At 35.9% G+C, this 26,284-nt stretch overlaps 2 protein-coding genes across 2 annotated transcripts; one reads left to right on the top strand and one right to left on the bottom strand.

Moving 5' to 3' along the window:
- Positions 1-3,509: 3,509 nt before the first annotated feature.
- On the bottom strand, positions 3,510-5,341 carry LOC122078878 (protein JINGUBANG-like). Its single transcript, XM_042645063.1, has one exon. The coding sequence runs from the start codon at positions 5,054-5,056 to the stop codon at positions 3,740-3,742; it is 1,317 nt and encodes a 438-aa protein (XP_042500997.1). The 5' UTR covers positions 5,057-5,341; the 3' UTR covers positions 3,510-3,739.
- Positions 5,342-20,503: 15,162 nt separating this feature from the next.
- On the top strand, positions 20,504-22,043 carry LOC122078340. Its single transcript, XM_042644293.1, has one exon. It carries the CDS (start codon positions 20,702-20,704, stop codon positions 21,716-21,718), a length of 1,017 nt encoding a protein of 338 aa, XP_042500227.1. The 5' UTR covers positions 20,504-20,701; the 3' UTR covers positions 21,719-22,043.
- The last annotated feature ends 4,241 nt before the right edge of the window (positions 22,044-26,284 follow it).

Raw genomic sequence — 26,284 nt, 5'->3', positions numbered from 1 at the left:
AAGGTGATTGACATTATGATTGAACCATTGGAATAGGAAATGTCATTAGATGAAAAGAACGCTACCTGATCATGTGCACCTACACCTAGATAATAAAGGCGACAAAAAGACCACATTGCCCCCTTAGTTGGATGCATGTGCACCTTCCCTAATTGGCCTTCATAATGGTACAATAGTCACGTGACTAAGTAATGATCCTCCGCCCATATCATTATTTACTCTCGTCCTCTAAGTATGAAGTTGCATAATGGGGTGTTGCAATCCAACTCACGTCAAGGTAAGACTTATGGTTCTTAGTTTTTTTTTTCTTTCTTTCATTGAAAGACTTATGCTATTTGTTGATGCAACAGTCTAACCTAATTTTGAATTGACTGATGAGTTGGTTTTTTGAGAAATCTGTGTGTGAAACTTTAGTGCCATGAGTATCTTTGACATGCAATTGTTTCAATTCAAGGTTGATGATGAAATGATTGACTTGGAAATTTTTTTCTTTCATTCTTGTGTTTATTTTCATTATTTTTTCTACTTTTATGGATGGGGTTAGGGCAAAGTATTAGGTATCACCATCGATCTTGGTCAATATCAATATTGATAGCATTATCGATATGAATCAGCCGTAATGAATTGGATCAAATTGTTTTACCCCTCAAAAATGTCAATACTTTGGATTCAGTATAGTATCGTATTGGTGTCGAGTACTGATGACCAATACAATACGACGGATACCTTGAACCCTAGGGTGGGGTAGTGTGGAGATTTTTCCTACACTCTCTCATACAATGAGCCATCAGCCTCGCATTTGGCACTCTCTCTCCTCAAACATCATGTGGGTTAGAGTGTTAGACTCTCAATCGATATTGATATTAATACCAATTCGGATAGACTGTATTGGGCCAAATTGGACCATTTTGCTTTCAATGAATACGATAACCACCACAATCCGAATCATATTGACTCAGTAATATTGATATGTATAGACTGATACACAAATACAATACCAATACTTAGTACCCTAGGCTCCTCTACCAAATAGTATCGTATCCTATATCGTGATTGGGTGCGATGTGGGAAACCAATGCCATCATTAATGGTATGGTGTGAAGTCTTGTGCAAGATTGTGCATGGTTTCAACTATGCACATAGTATTTGTGTGCATGATCCGCCGTGCACGAAACCTTTTGCTAAATGATGACTTTTTTTTAGAGTAAATAATATTTCAAACTTATGTTAACCATAATTACATGCAATGTGCCAGAATATAGAAATCTAATCCTCAACAAAAACTGCATCATCAATAAATGAAGTTTCGATTTTTTTTTTTTTATAAATAACCTCCTGGTTCAGTCTAACACGTTCTAAATCTATAGGTTGGTTTGATTATGAGTTTAGTCAAAGCCAATGTTAGAAGAAGATTTAATTTATCTTTAGATAGCACTTATATTATATTATACCAGAAGAAAATTGAGAATCCGGGAATTGGATTTCTCTAGAACATAGAGGAGGAGGACTTTGATTTTGACTTCACTAATTTTATTTGGAGACTTAGAAAGGAATGGGTTTCATAAGGTCTTATCTCTAATTCTACCGCCGAACAAATTTTCCTATTTGAAAATAGAAGACAATGTGGAGGAGATGAAATTTTAAGACTTTTATGTTACAAATATGTTGGCTAGGGTGATTGAATGAATGAACCTTTAATTAATTATTATTTCAGATTTTGTAAATTAAGTAAGGGAAAATGATGTACATTCTGTGTAGCTGTTAATTCATGTATTTTTATACATTCTCTCTCCTCCTTGAGACCCTGACAGTATGGAAACCTTATATACGAATTATGAGGCATTGATTGGTTTCACTTGAGAAGTGTCAATATACGTGGGTGGAGTATGATTAAGTAATGAACTTTCTACTCAGTTTACTTTAAAAAAAAAAAATTATCTAAACCTTTCTATTAATCAATGGGTTTATAACCCTCTTTTGTCTCCTAGTACAAGTTAAAAACTAAAGCGGCTGATGTTACAAAAGATGTAGGCAGGGGGAACACCTTTTCTCTTTAAGTCCCTATAACACACTTAGAAATTTTAAAATTAAAGTACTTTATAATCACCTGCAAACAACAACCCATCTTCAATGGCATGAAGAACAGTCAAAGTCCATACAGGTAAAAATTTATCTCCAATTTCTGAAAAATATGTAGATAGGGCATGCCTAATTGTGCCAAGTGGAAGGGTGATTCAATCATTCTTAGTATTGCATATGTAAATAATGGTTCCAAGTGCACCATAACCTCACAAACTGCACTAGACTGGTTGTAATTGTACACCTTCGAGTCGTCCTGAACTTTTCAATATCATGGTTTAACTTGTCTCTAACTCATTAGCTAAAAATAAATATAGGAACAAAGATCCATATGCCTACTTGCCCATAAGATTTCAGCACCCTACTTGGTATGTGAATAAAAAAAAAAGTGTTAAAACCCCTTTCTTATGTTGCAAGAGAAATTAAACAAAAAAATTTCAATCTAAATTTTTTTTTTTAATCATTATCTAACATGATTCTATGGTTATTTGTGGACTCCAAATCATTCTCAATGTGATTATTAAATTTTACATTATTTTGATCTCTTTGATTTAAAAAAGTAAAATAAAAATTACATTAAAAAAAAATTGTAGTTGTTAAAATTTAAATTGTTTATACAATCTTGTTAGATAGTGATTATAAATTTTTATTTTACATTTTAAAATCAATTCCACTCCCTTTCCTTTTACTTGTAAATCAGACTCAGTCGTTAGATTTTATAGATAGACTTTTTTTCTTTTCCCTCCTCAATTCCTTAATCCTTGAGTATGTTCACATCAATTTTACTTTTTGGTCTTTTGAAAAGCCCTTACGATCTTACTGGGGAAAAAAGAATAGGCTTTAATGATATGTATAAAAAATTTGAATAAGAAAACTCTCATTTTAAGAGACAAATGAAATGACCCCACTTAAGAGACAAATCAAACAAAATACACTTTAATTAAAATTAAAGGGAAAAACCCTATTCCTCTTTCCCTGGACAATTTTTTCCTACAAGTTGGGCAGTAAGAATTTTCCGGCTGCATGTAATCGTAGGCACCGAAATGAAATCTCGCTCCATTTAAAAGGGGTATTTTGGAAGCCTAAAACCTTAGGGGGTATTTGCAAACCCATAAGGGAAGGAGATTATTCCATTTCGATGATACTAATATACAATTATGGGCAACTGGAGTTTGTAGAAAAATCCCCCAACTCCCTCTCTATGGATTCAAATCCTTTGCGATGAGTAGTGAGTGGCAGTGAGGATCCATCGACTAGGAGGGCCTCGGCATGTAGCCGTTGGATCTGCTCTGCTCACTGCATCTTCGCATAGGATTTTTGTTCCCCTCCCTACCAAAAGAAAAAAAAAAACCCATCCATATGGTCAGGGAGAACCCCATTTAAATAAGATGTTCTGATTAAATCAAGCTTATGAAATTTAAACAAACTAATGAAAATCACAAATCATATATAGTTGATTTAAAACAAAGAAAACAGCATCTATAATATAGTCTGCTCACTAATATTTACAATTAATGTCAGCAATCCAAATCCGGAGTGACAAAAATTTTAAAAAATGAAAGAGTAAAAAGGAAATATTTAGGTTAATACAATTACGAGCCCAAACTAAGAATTAATGGAAAAAAAAAAACTGAAACTTGAGACCAAACAAACAGAACCTTCACTGAATAGGCACCAAAATCTGCCAGACTCTGATATGACAGTCCAAGCTTCCACTGTAAACCAGATAAGAAGTGGTATCCTCCGAGCTTTTGTTCATCAAATCACGACCATCAATGGCTGCAGTGAGACACTTCACGGGTCCTCCATGCCCTTCCAAAACCCCCAAACAACTGTAACTATTCTCAATGCCTCTCCTCCAAATCCTGATAGTCTTGTCAGCTGATCCACTGCACAGCAAATCTAACACCACTGAGAGGCAGAGAATGGCCTTTGTGTGTCCCCTTAGTGCCCCAACCACCACCATGTGACCACCTTCTCCTCCCGTAGAGGCAGCGCTGTCCTTTTCCCAGACCACGATCGATCTATCGCAGGCACCGGAATATAGTACAGACCCATCAGTGGTAAGAGCCAAAGCATTGACGGCGGATTTGTGTTTCTCAAGAGTGGCCACAAGGGAATGCGAACGGTCACCATTTAGCTTTCTCCAGACCTTAATCTTGGTATCGGCGGAGCCCGTGTAGATGTAGCCGTCGTTGGATAAGGCTAAGGCATTGATGGCATCGTCGTGGGCGTTAGCGATGGATTCGAGACATTTGAAATCGGAGGTTCGCCAGACTTTGATGGTTCGATCCCAAGAGACAGAGTAGAGAAGGGAGGCGTCACGAGAGAGGGCTAAGGCGGAGATGGTGTCGATGTGATGAACCCATGTGCATTTCTTGTGACGGCGGACCTGGATATGGTTCTTGGGTGGGAGGAACCGTAGGACACGGTCGGTGAGCGTGGGAAGAGTAGCTAAGCGCTTGTACATGTGGTCGTCGATGTTGTTATCGATAGTCCAGACGCGGATCTTGTGATCCTGGTGAGCGCTGAAAAGTTTGTCGCCGGAGATTACGAGAGATTTGACGGCGCCCTTGCCGACGGCGACGACGTTTTGATTGTTATGGGTTGAGATGAAGGAGGAGGAGGGATTGGGGTTGGAACTGGGGATAATAATGGGTGGATGGCGGTGCCAGGCACGAATTTCACGGCCGGAGGAGCCGGAGTAGAGGAATTTGCCGGCGAGGGCGAGGGAGAAGACGTGGGAGGAGTGGCCTTTGAGTGTTGAGATGCAGTGGTAAGTTGCTGTAGTGGTAGTGGCGTGGTGGTGGTGGTGTTGTAATGAGCCTTGTGGGTTGAGGGAAGGGAGGGAGGGTAGACTGGGTTGGGATGAGAGGGAGCTTGACTCCGACAGGTGGTAGTGGTGGCTTGAATTTGATGATTGGGATTCATTGTCTGTGTGACATGCCAAGGGACATGGCATTATCCCCATCTTCATCTTCTTCTTTGTTCTTACAAGCAATTAAGAGAGAGAGAGAGAGAGAGAGAGAGAGAGATTATGGATGGTGAAGGTGTTAGGAAGATAGATGACTAGTTAGATGTATTTAAAGGGTAAGGAGGGAGTGGACTTTGGAGTTAGCCTTAGAAGGGGAAAGAGGCTGGGGAGGTGTATTCTAGCAGGATTAGAGCTGGCAATGGTTATGAAATATACATGAAGGGGAGGGAAAGGGGGGACAAGTTTCATCTTTGTAGAAGTTTAAAGAAAAGGAAGTGAAAGTGGGGTTTGGAAGGAAGCGTGGCTGGGTCATATCATCAGGATTTTGGGTTTTAAGTATCGAAATTGGATAGGGCGAGACAATATCTGGCCCAGGGGACGGTTTTGCATAATTCTATGGGTGGGTCACAGTCGCAGCCACAGCGAAAGCGAAGAAGGGGAGAGATAGAGGAGACCATGGAAGAGAATGAGAGAGAAAGGAAACCGTGTGGGGTGGGGTTGCTTCCTTGGATAATCATGAGAGAGAGAGAGAGAGAGAGAGAGACCAGAACCATCCAACCATCCCTTGTGTCAAACAACGCCATCTTTGACATCCTTGTTGTCCATCTACATTCAATGCACTGTTCATTATTCCTTCCTCTCTTCCTCTCTTCCTCTCTTTTTCTCTTTTTGATACCTAAGGTGTTGGGATATTTGACTCGAATAGTCTTTGGACTTAATGTGATACTGTTTATACATAATCGGATCAGTTCAAAATAGAAACTCTCATGCAGTGGTCCTAAGAAATTAGATGCAACGACTAAAATTTGATCACAAGACCTCGCTCTTGAGAAGGAATACCATGTCCCCTCTCTCTTTTGTGTATGTCTATTATATGTATGATAGACATAAATGCTTGAGAGTTGATTACAAATTATTTGATTAAAATAGGAAAGTTGGGGAGGGTTAGCTTCACCCACTACACTACTTGTGGCTTATTTTAAAGGAGTATGGTTCATAGGTTACGTCGTAAGATTATCCATCCTTCTTATTTACTATTTCATTTATCTCACTTGCCCCCATCCCCTCCAACCCCCATATTACCCTCCAAGTCTCTGATCAAACAACCGGCTTTAGTTAAACTATTCTCTATAATAGATTCTTGCTAAATTTTGAATTGCTTACTTGCTAGTTTACATGTTTTAATTAAGAGAATCTCCTAAGGACCATTGGGTAGAAGTGAAGTTAAATGCAAATTAATTGGAACAAGAAAAAAAACAAAAAGTTTGTAATCCTTAGAATCTTCATAGTTATTTATTCTTAGTAAGGCATCCAATTCATTTGGAATAGGTTGGGGAGAATGAAATGCTCTTCTCCTTTCTTGCTTGCTTCCTATAAAGAGTTGGAAACCACACCATTCCTATATGATAGTAAGTTGCGAGGAACCTTTCCTTGAAACCCAACCACTAGTCAAATTGTAGTGGAAAACCGTCAAACTCAACAAAATCCAAGACCTTTAGGGTTTTATTAGGATTCATACGTGCATTGATACCCTATCTACGACCACCCTGCTCCAGAGCAACTACTCTACTTAGCTAGCGTACCTTCTTGCCTTCCACAGGTTCTATATGCTCGGAAGAACAATAATTCATAAATCCATCCATTTGAATCTCGTTCCATTAGCATGCAAGCCAATGTATATAATTTAGTGTCTTTCTTCCAAGTGAATCATCAAGGATTTTCTTTTCTCTCTTGTTGGCAGTCATGTGATCTTGTGTTACTACTAAACAATATATTAATTATGATAACTAATCTTTGGACAACTGATCACCACATTGGCAATGTGGCGCGGAATCCCTATATCCAACTAATGGGAGTGTGAGAAATGACAGGAATATGACTCACATATTGGGGTAGAGTGTCATGGAGGAGACAAAATGTGAGAGGGTGCATGACAACACTGGTGCAAATCATTTCCCCCTAAAATTAACCGGACATTCTATATATAATAATAATAATAATAATAATGAAAATGAATAAATTTACATTAACTTTTATTCTAGGCATTTTGATTTTTTTTGGAACGCCACTTCTTTATATTTTTCCTTGTTGAGTACCTAAAATGATAAAATGATAGTTCTTATCCTTCTATCTTTTGCTTTGGGTTAATCTCAACAGATTTTTTTCCCATCACTTTGCATCAATTTTCCTTCTAACCAAACGTCCAAAATAAAATTCCCCATCTCACTTCACAATAGCAATGGAAATTAATTTGCTTCATTCTCACAAAATAAAAACCTATGTAATGGTTAGAATAATCATGAACACCCGCCATTCATATATAAAAATGTGGGATGAAGTTTTCTGTCCATAGCATGGCATACGATAGTGCTCCCTATTTCTTATCTCTCTGCTCCTCCAATAGGGGGCAGAGATTCCATTTCATGTGGGAGGAGAGAGGTAGACACAAGAAGCAATACTGTAGGCCTCACTCCCCGACATAAAACATATATTTTAGATCCTCTTATATAATTATACTTACAATTTGTTAATTTTGATTGATTAGTCTATACCAAAGTCCTGTGATGCAAGTCCTACAAATTGTGGGAGATGCAAAGGGATGATAAACAAGAGAGAGAAGAGAAGGGGGTTAAAGATGGTACATTCTCGTCTCCTTTAATTCAAGTACTACTGTGGATACAAAATACAACCATTTTTATTCTTTGTGGATAAGAGAGGTCCTCATGACAAAAAAAAAAAAGGAATTTCTAAACGGAAGAAACAAGGGGAACATGGCAATGGTGTATCAAGACTGCTGATTAACTAAGTAAGGGGGTGAATCTTATTGTAACAAAAAAATGATGAATTAAGAAGTTGTAACCTACTTTTGATTTTGATTTTGATTTTTTCCCCTTACATCTCATTTTTTTAAAACGTACCATTAAAAAGAGATTGGAAGGGGAAAGAAGATGGTACTCTCTCATCTCCTTCAATTGAAGTGCTATCGTGGATACATAATACAACCATTTTCATTATTTGTGGATAAGAGAGGTCCCCATAACCTAAAAACCAGGATTTCTAAGCGAAAGAAACAAGAGAAACATGGCAATGGTGTATCAAGACTACTGATTAAGCAAGGGGGTGAATCTTATTATAACAAAAATTGATTAAAAAAACTTCAAAGAAAAAATAAAAAATAAAAATCTTACTGTTATGTTTTTCTCAAGAACTGTCACTCTTTTGCACATTTTCAAATATATATAATAAATGAAAAGAATTTGGCCTCCTTTAAAAAAATGTTTTATTTAAAAAGGTAAAATGAAGATTATAACTTTTTTTTTTTTATCTACTTTAACTACAACAAGATTTCTCTCTAATTGCACCTCCCCACGCCACCCCACGCCACCCCCTCCCTAAATAAAATAAAATAAATAAATAAATAAATCTCCCTCCCAATTCTTATTTGTAACCCCTTTTTCTTTTTTGTTAGCAAATTGTAGTAACACAACACTTTTTAAGTTTCCATTTATGGCTGTCCATGTCAATATAGTCCGAATGGTGGCAATTGGATCTTTCCCTTTTTGGAAAAGTATTATAAAACAGTTGGTGGAGAACCAAATCTCAGATCTTTGTTGGGGCCTTCAAGGGTGGGGAGTGGGGATGGACAATAAATTAATTAAGGAAGTTATTGGGATAGACCCTCCTGTCCTCTTCTCCTACATATGTTTAATCTGATCCAATGAAGAAACTACCTTTACAGCTTCCACCTCAGCTGCCACTTCCAAGGCTCCACTTAGGCATCTTATACAATTGTAGATACTTAAATGTAGTGGGTCCTTGTACATTTCAACTTGCAAGTGGCTCTACTAAGATTGAAATTCCTAATCTTCAATTGTAGAGTAATAAAACTCAAAGCTTAAACAAAGAGTGACAAATAAATACAAAATGAGTGATATAATCAGTCATTTTTGTTAGGATTTAGGAGGATAAAAAAAGAGAGTGAGCTCATTTCTAATGGCGAAACGTTTAATTAAAAAAAAAAAAAAATCTATTGGTTTTATAATGCATTGTTAGTTGTTGTCTTGTATATATATATATATATATATGTTATCTTAGAAATTATTTATAATTGAATATGTTCTTCTCCCCTAGTTGCACTTCCAACACCATTACGACAATGTTCCAATTGATCATCAATTTAAAATTGACTGCATGCGTTTGTCCATTATAATTGAGATATTTGTGTCCTTGTATCTATTTTCTTGGGGCAAATGCTCAAAGTAGAGAATAATATATTCTAACACTTAGTTGTGTCATATGGGAAGATGATGTGGTAATTGTAATTGTTAGATATCTAAGAAATATCATGGATTGATGACCCATGTATGTTCGTTCATCGTTGTACTTTTATCCAAGAAATATCATGGATTGATGACCCATGTATGTTCATGCATCGTTTTATTTTCAGTTGTCTATGCATGTATTGGTATTCATCCTCTTATATTTTCATAAGCTCTATTTTGCCACTTAGCAAACTCCATTTGGACTGAAACTTGACAATGAATTGAAATAAGGGACCTTTAGGTCAATCAATCCACAAAATTGCAATGCATCTGGCTTGCCACATAGAGAAAGATCCCCCACCTTTTTTGCACTTGTTTTTTATTTGGTTGCATAATAAGTATCCGATAGAAGCCTTAGATGGGTCAACTTTCATTGATTTTGTAGATTACGAATAGGGCATATGAGTAGGGTGCTACTGGTTGGGCTTGGTTAAGCCTAATTGGGTCGGTTGAGAGTCTGCAGTTGGCAGACATGGTTTCATTTATAAATGGTTGATCAGGTATCAGTCTTCAATCGGGCTAAATAGGTCTTAGTTACACATGCTACTAAGGCATTCATCTCTAATGGGCTTTAAACATGTCGGGCTGAATAAAATGTCTCGAAATAAGTTGGAAGCGGGCTATAAACTGGCTTTAAATGTGTCGAGCTGATTCAAGCTCTCAATTTGACAATCTTGATTGGGTGACTATCGAGCTAGACCTCCACACCAAGAACGATCAAATAATATTCGGCCAAGCTTCAACTTGAAACGTTTAACAAATGGGTAGAGCCGGTTTCAGGTTTTCTCGATTAGGCTTAGTTGGACCTACTATTGCAGCCATGGAATTGATACCCTACATATAAGCACCTTTGTTGAGATATTTGAGTTATAGAGCTAGTCTCACATCGGGTTGTTTAGATCCTTGGTGCCTTCATATATTTGAGAAACTCTCTCCACCTAATATCTTAAGGTTTTGGGTTGAACCCTTCAACATGGTATTTGAGTCCATGTCAATAAAGATGTCGTGAGTTATAGACTTATAGTTTCACAGTGGTTTATTCATGTTCTTTGTGGCTCTACATACTTCAGGATTTCTTTCTACCTAATGCCTTATGGTTTTGAGTTGAATCCTACAATGTTTTGAACAACTAAATTTTAAAATTACAATTGTTTTTATTTATATATATATTTTTTTATCCTTTTCAACAAAAGAGTTCGGTCTTGCCCAAGTCTGAGCAACTGGGATGTTAAGATCAATCGCAAACTTACTGACCATGGAACCAAGATTTGGTTCCAAAAATTTTAAGATTGCAACTTAAATCAAGTCATCAATGGAAGATTTTCCACATCCCTCTCATGCAGGTGGTGATGTGGGTCTTTCACTTTCTATCTTGGTGTCTAGTGATCTATTGATGCATGTCCATCCCTTATAACATATATCTATACAAGAAGGATGAACTGATTAATCCACCAAAACTCTACCGTCCTTTGCTGTTCATACAGCTCTTTCCATTTACATAAATGAGTAGATGTTGCAAACTGATTAATCCACCAAAAATTTCCTTAAAATATTAAGACTTTTGTGATTACTTGCAAAGTTGCTTATATTTTGAGAGATCATCATTAATGATGGACAATATATAAGGACTGGGATTGCTTGGGTAACCTTCTTCAATAGTATTGTCTCAACAGCTTGAGTAAGAAATTTGATTTGCCAGCTGTGTTTTAGCTTTATGTTTCTCAAGTCTCTGGAGGATTATTTGATTGGCATCTTATTTGTCTACTCTAATTTAAAAATAAAGGAGTGCCAATGTGCTTACATATTCTTGGAAACATAGTCTAGTTTGTCACGTCTATGATCAATACCTAATTAAGGGTGTTTGATTTATATTATAATTAATAAAAGCCAAAAGTGAACTATATGATTTATTATTGTTGGGTTTTTGATTTATTGTGTAATTGCTTTATTTATCAATTTCTCACGGTTTATTGTTTTAAATGGTTTAAACCAACGATTTATCAGTTCAAAACTAAAACCCAATTGAATAGGAATAACCAGTTTTGGTTTAAACAATTCAATTTGATTTCAATAAATGTTTTGTTTTGAAATAAATACCCTTAACAAGCATTTACTTATCAAATGTGTGTGTGAGAGAGATCATATGCTTTGGCTAAGCACATGAAAATCATCATAGAATCAATTCTGTCCACCCCCTCCAAAAAATAAATTTACTATCCATACTTTTGATTTATATGATTAATCATACAAATAATTTCTCAAAGAAAAAGAAGAAAAAGAAAAGGAAAAGGACCGATTTTCCCTAAGGCCATGCTAAGTGGGCCTTAGAAGCACATGGAGGTATGGGGGGTATTTTGGAAAGGTTCTAAAACCCTGTAGAGGTTTATGACCCCAGGATAGAGTGGTAAACCTCAGTGCGTGGTGAAGGAAAACTTCTCCTTAGAGAATATATTAGTGAAAGAAATTTTGAAGAAAAAAGATAATTACGCAAAAAAACACTATAACATGGACGATTGCAGCTCTTACTTGGGAGGGAAAAGATGATCATATGAATTATTATTATTATTGTTATTATTGTAGAATTAATCTGAATTCAAATAAATAGGTTATATATTCTATGGTGAACTGATCAGTTAAATTTTTTACTTAATAGGCAATTTAATTTATTAAGAAAAGATGGAAATGTTCTAACTACTTCATCATCATCACATCCTAAAAACATTTTTTTTTCCTGCAAGTCATTTTCTCCAGATGAATAATTTTCATTTGGAAGAGTTAAGTAATGGAATTTCTGTAATTAGTAGTTAGCTTTTTTTCTAAAACTCATACCTAACACTGCAAACATTTCAATTTCAAAATGGATATTATGTATATTGATAATGGCCAATCAAATCATTAGTACTGTTGCATGACATAAAGCCATGGATAATAGATTCCCTAGCTAGCTCCCACAAAGTATTAATTAATGGAAGATCATTAATTAATAATTTCTGTTAGTCCCAATCTGGTTATTCAAAGTAGAAAAAAAACATGCATGGTTGGCCCATGAGACAGCTCCTTGTCAACCACCAAAAGCCTACCACACCGGCAGACCCATGATTGTGCAAACCTGAAAATTAGGATAGAACTCTATGTTACCAAAAATTGAAAAAAGAAAAAAAAAATTATTCTTTCATCTTTTAGGAGATGATGAATCATGTGAGCATACAAATCAATATGAAAACGAATGTTTAGGCATGTCTGGATTCATGGTCGAAGAAGGTTGCTTGCAAGAACGCTTAAATGTTTATAATGCCCGTTGGTCTTGTTTTGTCTACCTTTTCGAACTCTAGGGTTTCTCAGTCATATATCTAATGGGCCGTCATACATAGGCTATTGAGTTTGAGGACCAACTTCATAAGGAAACAAAATCTCATTTTCTATTAAAGGATAGCGAGAAAAACACTATTCACTTATGCTTGTCTACACTTAGACACAAGAGATGCGGAAAGAATTGCATTGAAGCTGCTCAAGCACACTGTCCCATTATTGGCTTGTGTGTTGACATGTACCTGTGCCAACAAGGTAGCATTCTCTTGCCCTAAAGGCTATTAAAATCAAATCCACACATGCATAATATTCATGTTAATTAAGGGGTATAAAATAAAGTCCAATAACTAATATGTGATTACTTTCCAGTATTGGATTTAATACACTTAACATTCCAATTAGGGGTGAAACTTTGGCCCTGACAATCTGAACCCACCCTGAGCTTGAACAGGGTTTGGGCCAAGTTTTTTGATTCTGTGGGTGGGTTATGATTGAAAAACCCCAACCCAGGGTTAGGGTTGGGTCGGGCTCAGGTTGGGACCTCAGCCCGGCCCAATCCAATCCAAAATTTAACTCTGAATTTTTATATTAGAATTTAGGGCTCCTATTGGTATTTCATTTTTCTATAATTTTTGAATGTATAGGACATCAATGATAAAAACATGTAAATCAAGGTTAATCCGACCCAACCCGACCCTAACAGGGTCAATTAGGGCTGGGTTGGGTTGGTATGAATACGATAGAGTTGTGCCTGAACATGAATCCAGCAGGGTTGGATTGAATCTGGGTTGAATTTTGAGGACTTAGGATTGAGTTAGGATTTTAAGAAACCTGACCCAACCCAACCCTATTTCACCCTTGATTCCAACAATAACACTTCAGTAACCCGGTTTTATAAATCAAAACAAGAATTCTGCTAACCGACAAAGAAAAAACCTCATAAAAAGTAGTTTATTTTAAATTTATATCTTACCGGTCCAATGAATTTATATTATACAATTTATATCCTTTGAAATTAAAACACAATAATTAGTTGATCAGCTCATGAATTAAGGGAGGACAAGTTGGACTAAAAAACAGGGGTGCGGAGAAAACAAGCATGTCGGTTCCCCTTTGTTCATTCGCCAGCAAACCCAACAAACTATACCTTCAATAGTGCAACAAGACATCAGAATTGGCTTTTCCTTTTGTTTAAAGTTGGCATGAACTTCACTGGTCATGATCAACCTTATCCATTCCCATCACAACTAATTAGGAGAAAACTAGTCAAGGTTTGTTTGTTTGTTATTTATTTATTTATTTAAATAAATGTATGTCTTGTTTGTTTGTTTTTTATTTATTTATTTAAATGTATTTCTCGAATTCTTGATCGGTTTTAAAGATTGAATCGCTCAAACAAATTTTGGTCGCATCAATTACGTTCACCTCGACTAATCCTCGGGAAGACTAGCACAGCAACCCAATTATAATAAGATTTTGGACTTGTTATGAATCGACTAATCCTCGGGAAGACTAGCACAGCAACCCAATCCAATGTCATGATCTCCACTTAAATCAGAGATGTACAGATGGGGAATCGAACCTGAGACCATGCGCCTAATTCACACAATTCCCAATTCACCCTAACCATCTGAGCAATCCACAGGTGGATACAAAATAAATAAGAAAACACACACATACATACACACATAATGCGTACGACAGAGCTTGATCCTATGACTTCCTTCCCTAGGTGTGGACTCCACAAGCCAAAGCAACAATCATAAATATCTGAATTCACTCAAAGAGTTAGAGAACTTTTTACTAATTACAAACGTTCTACAACTCTCCATCACATTGTGTGAGTTCTCTATTATGGATTTTTGAATCTTTATAATGGGTCAAAGATTCCTACGTAGGTTGAGTCAACTAGAATCGCCCCTATACCATCAAATACACAAGGGAAGGGAGCAGAGGAGGGCTTCGATCAGAGTTTGAGATGGGATAAGACCCAGGCGTAGAGTCCCGTTAGTGGGAAGGGATTTTTTTGATGGATTTTGGACTCAAGTCTCCTTCTGGCCTTACCTATGGTCCACACTCAGCTTAGGAAAATCAAATGTTGTGTGTGACCATCCATTGGGTCTAGCTTATGAGAAGAATAACTGTGTAGGTTGATTTTTTTTTTTTTTTTTTTTCATTTTCATTTTGGATAGATGGGTAGGCTGATATTAAAGCATATATCCTTCACAAGATATTTTTTTGAGCTGTTCTTATCCCAAAAGGGTCATAGGGTTAGGCAGTTTGTAGGATGCCATAGAATGTTAACCCAATAAAAAATGCCATACACTCTAACGTTTTCAACTTTCAAGTGTCATTTTTGACAGCGATAAGTTTGTATTAAAAATTTTAGAGAGCATACAATTCCATGCAGTTAGGTTTGAATTATTAGGGAGGAGCAATAACATTGCTGACATTTTATCTATTTCTTGGAATCGAATTATAAAATTGGAAAAAAATTGGACACGCCGTCAGGATCACCTTTTCTCTTACTTTTGAAAAGACCCCGTTGCCCTTCTGTGTTTAATCATATGATTGATGCATGTTGTTAGTTTATCGAAAACTGACGATTTGTCAACCCTCTCTCTATGAAATTTAAAGAAAATAAATTTTTTGGGCAAATGCATAAAGGAACGCACTAATAAGGTGTGACAATGCAAAATCGCATATTAGAGGACAACAAGATCATTTAATGTGAGACTCACATAATCTTTTCCGAAAATTAATTCCAAAACTCTCACTAGTTACCTTGTATATAAATTATTGGGGTGCCAAAAGTTGGCCAGCACAAGCAGACCCGATTTGAGCCCAATTGATTGAAGCCTGAGACTGGTCCAACCGAATAATAATCGGGTGGTCCTTGTGCAAGGTAGTGACCGGATGACTGTTTCATTGAGACTGATCATTTACAGTCCAATATTTAGCCCATTCAAGCATATTTAATTATAGCTTGTCTGATGACCATTTATGATCCGTTTAAGGAATGGTTGTAGCTCAATTAGTCAATTTTAAATCCCAATTATAGCCCAATTAACCTAATTACATAGAGCTCAATTATGGACAAGAAACGAACCAAACAAATAAAAAAGTATCCATACCCTAGTCTACAAGGCCCAATTAACTAAATAGGTAGAAACAGTATAAGGCATTAAATTAGTAGGAACTGATTAGGCCTGATTCGAACTGACCGTTTGACATCCCTACGTTGTATAAGTACCCTCTTAGGCTGCATTTGGTAACTTTTCTGTTTTAAAAACGACGTTTTGTGTTACAAACAAAAATTTCAGTTTTTGTGTCAATGTTCGTTTCTAGCATTTTTTTTTTTTTTTCACTTTTTGTTAAAAAAAAAACGAAACACACTATAAATACATCAAACGCTTTATTCTATTTTTTCGTTTCCATATAATGAAAAAACTCCAGAAATGTTTTTTTAAAATGTTACCAAACGCAACCTTAGTGTAAACTAACGTAAGCTTTGCCTTTGCTTAGTACAATATTACAATCTGTCCTCGCTGATCCAGGCTTGCTGCGATGGTTTGGCGCTGCTCCCTTTGGAGCTTGCTCGAGGCTTGGTCACCCTTTGGGCCCTGTTAACCCCTTCGTGGGTCCTTCTCCTTGCTCCTCAGTGGGCCTTATAACCCTTTGTGGGATCTTGCAAAGAAAAGAAAATTGTCCCCAAAACGAAAGGGTACCCTTTTGATAAGAATCTTCTTGAGTGTGGGAGTGACTGTTTCTTGAATTATGAGTCTCTCTACCACAACATCAAACAGAAGAGGGGACCATTTTCAGGGAATAGAACCCTCAAAGATAACCCATCTCAAAGTTGAATTAATCCCTCTCCCACCTTTCCTTTCCCTGGGTTTGTTTCTATACAAAACCAACTTCCACAAACTCCATTGAACATCCAAACGAATAGTCAATCGATCTGATAACACAGTAGAAAAATGTCATCTGGGTTTTAATTTAGTAGATATGCTTTTGTCACAGAAAAATCCATTAGCTTCAAATGTAATATAGATTTCATTGCCATTACCACTAATTCAAACATTACCATCAGTGTGAGACTTTTTTTCAAATCAACCAATGAATCAGGCTTCAAGGTTTGAAAAATCAGATCCCGATTCCAATTGATCTGGATCTGATCACTCCTATACGGAAAAACTAAAGTTTAGGGATTGTACACAGCCTTACCCACTGTTTTGCAGAAAAGCTATTTCTAAATTTTAAACATGTGACCAACATATTGCAATAGTACAACTTAACCGTAAACGATCTACAGTTATGATTTTTATTTTTTTTTAACTATAAACAACTCATATGAATCAATACTCCAAAAGTTGCAGAAGACGGAGCGTTTCAATTTGGGGCTCACCAATTCATCATCATGGAGGCCCATAACTAGAAAACTACTTGCCCATGCCCATCCTCCAACGCATTTGTATTCGGCCTTTTGAGTAATTGGATTTGGATAAAGAACTCATCAGTCATTCCACCATTGCCAAATCATGTTTCCTAATCATTTTTATTTTCAATTTTTTTTTTTTTTTGGGTATGGCAGACTCTTTTAGTGAGGGAATAATTTTATCATTTCATACATGTATTTGAAAAATGCACAATAATATTAAAGTAATTATACTTTCAAATTATTTTAAATTTTTTTATTTATCCACAAATTAAAGAAGTTTTAGGATTAAGACATGACTAAAAACTTTTTTTACAAATTTTAATTTTACTAAGAAAAGTGGAAATAATAAAAAAAAGTGTGTATTGTTTCCCACGAAGTGCCACAAAAATGACTTGGGGTGAGAAATTTATTAGACGCATTAAATGCAATTATTATTGTATGAAAATTTTTGATCTTTTGATTAAAAAAAAAAAAAAATGTGTCACTCAACTTTTTACCATCTCACTTACTTTTTTTTTCATCAAATTGGTAGGACTTTCCACTTTGACATTATTCATGGAAAAGTTGATTTTGTATTTATCTCTATTCTCTTCCTATTTCCTCTCTTTCCCATAGAATTTCACATCACTTTCATTTCTTCTCTTACCAAATTCCATGCTACTAAAATATATATTTCATTATTTCTTTTCTTTACTTTTTCTTGCCAATCTAAATCACAACATGTGGGATCCACCCTCATAAATTTCTGGCTCCTTTTTATCCGTCAAACAAAATATCATTACAATCCCTAAGGTAAAGGACAATTTATAAAAAATTTGTCCGTCCAAAGGAACAAAGTTTTCTGCCTAAACCCTTGTGCTAGGGGGTGTCAACTGTCAAGTGGTTGGGCCAGGCCAGACTTAGCTAGGCTTGGCCAATTTCTAGGGTTGTACCGTGAACATTTGTTTAGCTAAATTGGCTTAGCTAGGGCGGGCATGATATGGTTGATAATGGGCCGTCTGTCTCAAGTTAATCAGGATATAGACCTATTTAACTTTAAACATGTTTTAAACGGCCCCTCTTTTTAAAACTGTCTCTTAAATGGGCTTGAAGGGAAATACCAATAAAATGAGGCAGATATGGGCATAGCAGCTAACTTACTAAGATGTGTTCAGTTGTATAATTGGTTGGAGTTATATTTTTGATCTGGCATTTATTCCGTAGAGAGTGTTTCTGTTGAATCTTATTTATTTTTGAGATATTTTGGAAAACTGTTTAGTTATCCGTAATTCTGTTATATATTTCTTCATGAAAACTGCTTACCTTATTTCTTATATGAACAACATTTAAAGGGGTGGAATTATGTGTGTCAAAAATGAGTTCTACCATTTACCTTATTTCTTATATGAAAAACATTTAGCTTTAGGTGGGTGTTTCAAAAGAATTACTATGTCTAAGTAGAAGCAACTCTTAAAACAACCAAACCGTTTAAAAAAAAGAGAATCACATTTCACTAGAAAGACTCTCAAACGAATTATACAACCAAATACATCTAAGGTGCTCGGTCTTTAACCTATGGAATTCAAATCAATTAAACTATGCATGTACAACCCAAGTTTAGCAAGTTCAAATCATTTAAACTATACCTGAAAAAGATGAATGTTCAAAAAACAACCACTACCATGTCAACAATACTTATCACAATAACCTTAGCACTAAATACAAGTGGTAAAAAAAAAAGAAAAAGAAGAAGAAGAAGGTAATATTAAAGCGATCGGGCTAGGTCGAGCTTAAAAGAGTCGATTCAAATCATACTTATAAATGTGTCGGGTCGGTCGAATGCCCGTCGGGCTTGGTGGCTCTCTTGGAGATGTGCCCATTGGTTTGGCGACTCCCAGAGAGAAAACGCTTGCCCATGTCCAAAATACAATGTCATTTGTTTTGTTCCTCTGAAGTTATAGATACGGGTGTTAATCGGTTCTATTTTGATGTATACAGTTCGATTCGCTTCGGTGCAAGATTTTTTTATGTGAAACCAACACACTATTTTAGTAAATGGTTTCATAGATTAAAATCAAAACCATTTATAAATAGCTACGGTTTAAACGGTTTTGAACGGTTTTCTTATGTTTTCTAATTTTTTATCCAAATGACTTCTTTACCTTTAAAATTTGTAGTGAAATGGATGTAAATTGTACTATTGAATTGAAATTTTCTTTTATTATATGCTTTTTATTAATAGTTATTTGATGTAAACTTAATTTTTTTTATTAAAATATATGTAAAATTAACATTGAATGACTTAAACTTACTACATATATGTTAATCGATTTAATGATTTGCCAATGGTTTAAACTTTAAAACCAAAACCGAATCACAATTTTAACTTTAAAATCAATAATAAATCATTTAATAAATGGTTTTACAATTTTAATATAAACAGTACCACCCGATTTCGAAGTTAAATTCAGATAATTATAAACAAGTGACTCATGTTAGCAAAAAAAAAAAAAAAAACTCGTCAAGGGTTAAAACATGTGAAAAAAGACTAAGGTTGTGTTTGGTAACCAAGAGAAAAAAAGAAAAACTTTTTTCCTTAGTTAAGAATTTTTCTTTGTACTTGGTATGTCTTTACGTATGTCTTTACCCAAGAGAATTCATCTTTTGAAATTTAAAATTCTTCTTGAGAATTGTAAAATTTTCTTTTGCTTCCTCAAAAATTTTCTTGCCAAAAACACAAGAAAACATGAAAAAAAATGAAAACATAATAAGACAAAAATAAATAATTCTATAATAATTTTCTATGTGTTTATCTCTCTCCTAAAATTCAAAATCTTTTAAATTTCTTTTTTCTACTCTTGTTAATCTAACATACAATACTCTTTTTATTTTCTCATAATTTCTTCTCTTTTCTTTTCTAGATGCTTCTTCCTTTTCTTTTCATCCCTGGATTACCAAACATAACCTAAAAGGAAGCTGAGATGATCAATTATTTATTTCAGTTTTTTATTATTTATATTGATCTAGAAGCCGGCATGATCTTATGACCAGCCTTTGTCTTCGGTCAAAAAGACTTTTCCCTATTGAATAATCCTCAGTGTTTTTTCTACCTTCCTTTCTTGTCCACCAGGTAGCACACTTTCCCGGAAAAACAATGAAGGTTTTTTTTTCTTCAAGGTAAAAAACAATGAAAGGTCTTTCACTCCCTTTCTAGAAGATACTTCATTATGAAAAGCAAGAGAAAATGTTTCTTTGGACTACACACCCATTATTGCCACGTTGATAATTTTATAAAATGATTTGTATGATGAATGATAAAAAAAAAAAACCAAAATTTTTTTTATCCAACGGCTTATATATAGAGGGACGATGATCCGACGATGCACACCTCTCCACCAAACACCATTGACCTAAATCCTATCTCCCTTTCTTAAAAAAAAATTAAAAAAAAAAAAAATCCATTCCTATTGCAGAGTTGCGAACTTGCGATGGCACCATTTGAAGTTCAACGAAAAAACCTGCAAAACGACATGATCTGATCTTGATTATCACCAAAACCCTTAAGGAGAAGAAGAAGAAGAGGAGGAGGAGATAGAAATGGGACTCTACACTTACTGCTTTGCAGGAGGGGCCTTCGCGCTAATCGGCGCCTGGGAGGCGCTCGTTTCAGCCCATGCGCACCTCAACCCCTCCTCTTCTACCCTTTCTTCCCCTGACCGAGGCACATCAGCTACGACAACCACGACAGCAAGAGCCACCGGAAGAAAATCCAAGACGACGTCTTGTCTCTCCTCTGTTAGCCTCATAGCTGTTGCCGTTCTCTCTTTTCTCTTCATCCTCAATTCTCTGGTCTCCTTATTTGACGCTATTCATACCAAGGATCGAGTCGGTTTCGCTGTTCAGCTAGAGATTGCAGCCATCGCATCTCTATTCCTACTCTATTCGGTCTCTGGTTTCTTGGTCAACTTCTCAGATTCGATTTCGTTTCCTTCGTCGCTCATCAGCTTGATTGCTCTTTTCGCGTTTGGCCAAGAATTTCTCTTCTTTTATCTTCAGAGGAAAGACCCAGATGGAATCGAGAATCGTTACTTCAATCTGGTGCTCCTTCCTATTGGAGTTTGCTTTCTCTCTACCCTTCACGAATTGGCTCTCCCCAAATCCCTCTTCCCTAGCTTGGCTCGCGGGATCGCTTTGATTCTGCAGGGCACATGGTTTGTCCAGATGGGTTTCTCTTTCTTTTCCAATTTGATAGCGCAAGGCTGCAAATTAAATGAAAGGAGTAAAGCAAATTACACGGTGAACTGCAAAGGGCACCTTGACTATCACAGGGGAGGAGCGATCTCAACTCTTCAATTCAATTGCCATCTTGCGTTTCTCGTGGTTTTGATTGTTGGGGCGTATTCGTTTCTTGCTGCAAAATATGGAATCCGTGCTGATTATGCCACCTATAAGCCTCTTGGTGCAGAATTGCAGAAGATGGATGATTACTCTCGGTTCACTTTGGATTATGATGGTGATGAAGATGAGGAGATTAAAGAGGAAAAGAGTGCAGAGAAGCAGAAGGTTCTTCAAGTTGCTTCCAAAACGGGTATCAATGGTTTTGGTGTTCATTAGTAAGGTGTTCTTGCGCCATCTTTTTTGCAGAATGAGAGATTTCAAAATTCTTTTGTCATGCGTCCCCATTACCGTGAAATTTTCTCCACTTTCATCTTCTCTGTATAAATGAGTTAATTACACACTTTGCCTATTGGCTTTTCATAGGAATGCTTCTTTGCTTGATTACAATAACAGAGGTCAGATTTTATACAAAAGAGATAACAAAAGCAAGATATGCAATTTCTTGTATCAAGTGATTATGGGACCTTCTATCTGTTTTGTATGATCTTTTTATTTTGTAAAACAGTATCTATCTTTTTAAGTGATTGTTCAAGTTGGCAAACCCAATGAGTTGAAATAGAAAACATCCTTCTGCAACTTAAATTAAGAAGATCATTTGTAGTTTCTTTTAGTTTTTACATTTGCTTTAATAGAGTATGTTGTGTAAATATTGCACTGGAGGACTACTTGGCTATGATTTCTATTTCAGCATGCCCTGACTTACTTTTCAAGTCTTTCTATTCAAGAGGGGGGGGGGATTTACTGGTTAGGAACACCCATCTTGTTGTATTAGGGAGGCAGTTAAGATCCTAGATTCTATGGGGTTTTGACATCCTTTGGGGCCACAACCCTGAGTAAATTGATATGCTACCTTTGTTTTGACGATTTACATTCATTGCCTTAACTCGAGTAGATTATTTCATTTTTCAGCTCTTACCTCAATCACCACAACCAAAATAAGAAAAAGAAAATGGTATCTCTTTGTCTGCTCCTTGATTCATTTCTTTGTATTTTAGTTTAAGAATTCAAGTTCAGAGGTCCAAAACAAAGTTTTTCCCCCTTTGGATGTCAGAAATAAGTAAATCTGAATTTTTTTTCTTTTTTGGGTCTCCCACCTACATAGTGAATCCTCTTTCTACTACTATTATTTCTTGTCGTTCTTTATCTTCATTAGCCATATATTCTTCTTTGTTAGCATGTAACTTCTATAAAATGGGTTGTCTCTTGGGGTCAAACATGCCATTCTTTTGTTACATAGGAGTACACAAAGTTATCAGATTACTGTTTCCTCTTATGGAGGGTTTGGAAATGGTCCTGATTAAATGTCATCTGAACAGGCAGTGAAAGCATTCCATGAAATTGCTAGGTTGATTAAAACATTTAATCAGTGGCAATGCTCACTTGGCAGTGATTTATTTTTAAATTTAAATCCAGATTTCGTTTATGCTGTTCCACAATGTTTGCATTCTTTAAAGGATGTACTCTGGCCTTTATTATGGGTCCTGTGCATGCCCACCTCATCTTAGTTGTGATTCAATGACTATGAAGATAAGAGGTTGCCATAGGTACCTTTTATAATTATGTAGGAGCTCATCCGGTGGATTATAAATCTTGCAAAAGCTATGGCTTCTTATTGTATTAGTATGAGCTTTTATCAAGCTAATCAATCACCCTTTCAACTAATTTTCTTCTACCTCCTTGCACGTTTTCTGTATTGAGCTCCTTTGAAATATGTGTGCTTCATAATTGGTGATGTTCTACTGCAATTACAGTGTTTGCAATTACAATGCTGATTGTTCTAATCTTCAAGGTCTAGAGGATCTCCATTTGTGGATGGAAATCAATTAAAGGATTGCATGTGGATATTTCTTGACTTTATAGGGTTGGTTACAGATTGCCTGAAGCACTGGTTGTAGTTGTATGCATTTTAAACAAGGGGATCCAATTATATGTATTGAAATTTTCCTGCATGCCAATTCTTTGGTGGAAAGTGCAACATGATAATAGGATGAAAAGCTTCCTGAATCATGTTTTATTCAGGTGTCTGGAATGCATATTGGTTGATGGAGATCAGGGAGATTATTTGCTAAAGAGATTTATTTTATTTTATTTTATTTTATTTTATTTTATTTTTTTTGGGTTTGGCTCAAAGGTGCACAATGATCAGGCTTCATTAGATATGATGAAAATTTTGCAGAAACCAGATCTCTCTATGACCTTAAATGAAACATTTCTTATCTGATCCTTCATTCACTGTGGGTTTGATATTTATGTCTATTATTTTATATTTTGAGATTGTTAGACATGGTCTTCTGCAGTAAACAATTGGGCTTCGCAGTTTGGGCATTTAATTGACTAAAATTACTGCAAGTGAAACTGACATAGGATGCCATCATCCTAAGCTTTATGAGCTTTTGAGTTCCTTTGGGCTTTTTCCAGTTATCATCTCATTTATCTCTTACAATCCAATTATCTTTTGGCTTCATAGGGTTTTACTTAAAAGGATCAACTTATCAGAGCTAAGCTATTGATCAGCACTTTCATCCCCCCACCCCCCCACCCCCCCCCCCCCAAAAAAAAAAAAAAAAAAAAAAAAAAAAAAAAAAAAAAAAAAAAAACAGATTAGCACTTTTATCATGAATGATGGGATCGATAGCCAGCTCAGATGTTGACAGGCCATTTTACTTAATGTTCTTGTTTGAGGGTTATTATCTGTCATAGATGTGAGAGGACATTTGTCTATCATCAGTCATCAAGGATCTGTGTTATACGCTTGTCCGAGGAGAGGAATGTTGTACGCAGATCTATAGGTACCGAACCTTAAGTTCTAACTTTTGATAAAGATAAGCATCAGCTGCAGTTTATTTGTTATGAACAGTATTTGCAGTAAGCTGGATTGCATTCTTTTCCACTTTTCAGGCATTATAAATGGAGAGAAATAAAAAGAAAAAGGTTGCCACCTGGGAAAGCCTGTTTTTAGAGGGCCATAGGAGGGTGGATTGGGAAAAGGTTATATTCAAGGCTTAAGCATTAACATCACTTATTTTTGGGTGGGGGCAAGATAGCAGAAATGGGTCAGTGCTTAGATGTTAGGCTCTGGAAACCGGTCTAGGGTATGGGCATTCCTAGAGTTTGCCAATGGGTTGTTATAGAGATTTGAATTTTACAAAGTGTTGCATGTCAAAGATATCCTGGTTCTTCCCTCTAGATGATTCTCTAATATTTGCTGAATATTTACTAGATATACTGTGGACTCTGGACTCTTACTGTACTCTTAAATGGCCTACTATATTGATCTCCTCAAAGAAAATGCAATGCAGTCTTATCTGACTCTGATTTCCTTCGTGATAGCAGAGCTTTGAAGATAACACACTAAAAATCGTAGAAACTTTCACTGTTGAAAATGACTGGTTGCTTTTTCTTCTTCCTTTAGCCTACCTATTTGAAACTTTGCCAACCATGTCAATCTCTCTGAAAAAACAACTATGCATACTTTGTCAAACTATCTGAAAAACAACTACTTACTGTTGCGTGGTCATTTTGAATCAATAATGGTTTTGTTATGACCTCATATCAGAGTTGATTCCACATTGGTTTCACAAGAAAATTGATTTTGATATGATCTTGGGTTCCCTCGTTTAGTTAGCTGGTTTATGGGGTTGAGTTCTTCTAAGTCCGAATCAGTGATATCGGAGCAGTTAATTGACGGCCTAACCTGTGTAGTGAATGGATGACCTGATGCTAGAGTGAGACCTGCCTTTTCAGATAGAAACCCTAGAGAAAAGTGAGGGCTCTTTAGAAAGGGTTATCTGATTCGGAGTGAGCCTCAGTGAACGTTGGGGTCGGAGGTGTGGTGGTATGTTATGATCTTATATTAGTCATACGGGGGGTTGATTATACATAGGTTATATAAGAATATTGATGTGAGTTGATATGATTTTGGATTCCTTCACCTTATAAACCAGTTTATGGAGCTAAGTTCGTCCATATCCATATTGGATTTTGAATGATTTAAATAGTTTTGTCAATGAAAGCATTGGTCCTCCAGCCAAATCAACTGATTCATCATCTCGATGCCACTCTTAGAAGTTTTTTCTTCAGAAGTACTTGTGTTAACCACTGCAAGAGAGGTTTGTGAACACCATAAGAACACAAACTTTCAAAAACTCCTCTTCCATCTTCCCCAACATCACTGGTATCCTCTCCCCCTCACCAGCCTCCACAACTTTCTGATACTATACCCTCTTCCTCAAACACTGGACAATCTCAACTTGACATCAATGTTCTTCATTTTGATAGTGTTTTCAGCAGTAATTAAACCTGAAATATGCCTTGAGTTATTGGAGTTATTTTCTTTCCAATCCCAATGGGTTGGCATGAAAATCGGGAGTCCATGCTCAAATTTGAACGGAGTTTTGCAAATTTTCATATGACCTTGTCTGCCTGAGGCAACTTAGCAATAGTTCTAGCATATTTGTCTACTCAGATCTAATCTACATGAGTCCTTTCCGTGCCATTCTATATCAACCATGTCTTTAATTTGGTGAGATCCTTGTTATCATATACATTTACTAAGGCTACGTTTGGTATGCATTCTTAAAGTGCATTCTATTCGAAAAATCATACCAAACACATTTCCTAAAAAAGAAGAAAAATCATACCAAACTCAACCTCACTTTAAAAAAAAAAAAAAGCATTATGCGATTTAAAATGCCTTTAAATATAGCTGTTCATTCCACATATTTAGAGTTTTTTTTCTTTTTTAGTGTAAAAAAAAAAAAAAAAAAAAAAAAAAAAAAAAAA

The sequence above is a fragment of the Macadamia integrifolia genome, chromosome 5 (assembly GCF_013358625.1).
Source record: "Macadamia integrifolia cultivar HAES 741 chromosome 5, SCU_Mint_v3, whole genome shotgun sequence".
Taxonomy (NCBI): domain Eukaryota; kingdom Viridiplantae; phylum Streptophyta; class Magnoliopsida; order Proteales; family Proteaceae; genus Macadamia; species Macadamia integrifolia.
Note: the sequence above shows the minus strand (reverse complement) of the source record. Positions and strands in the feature narration are given on the sequence as shown.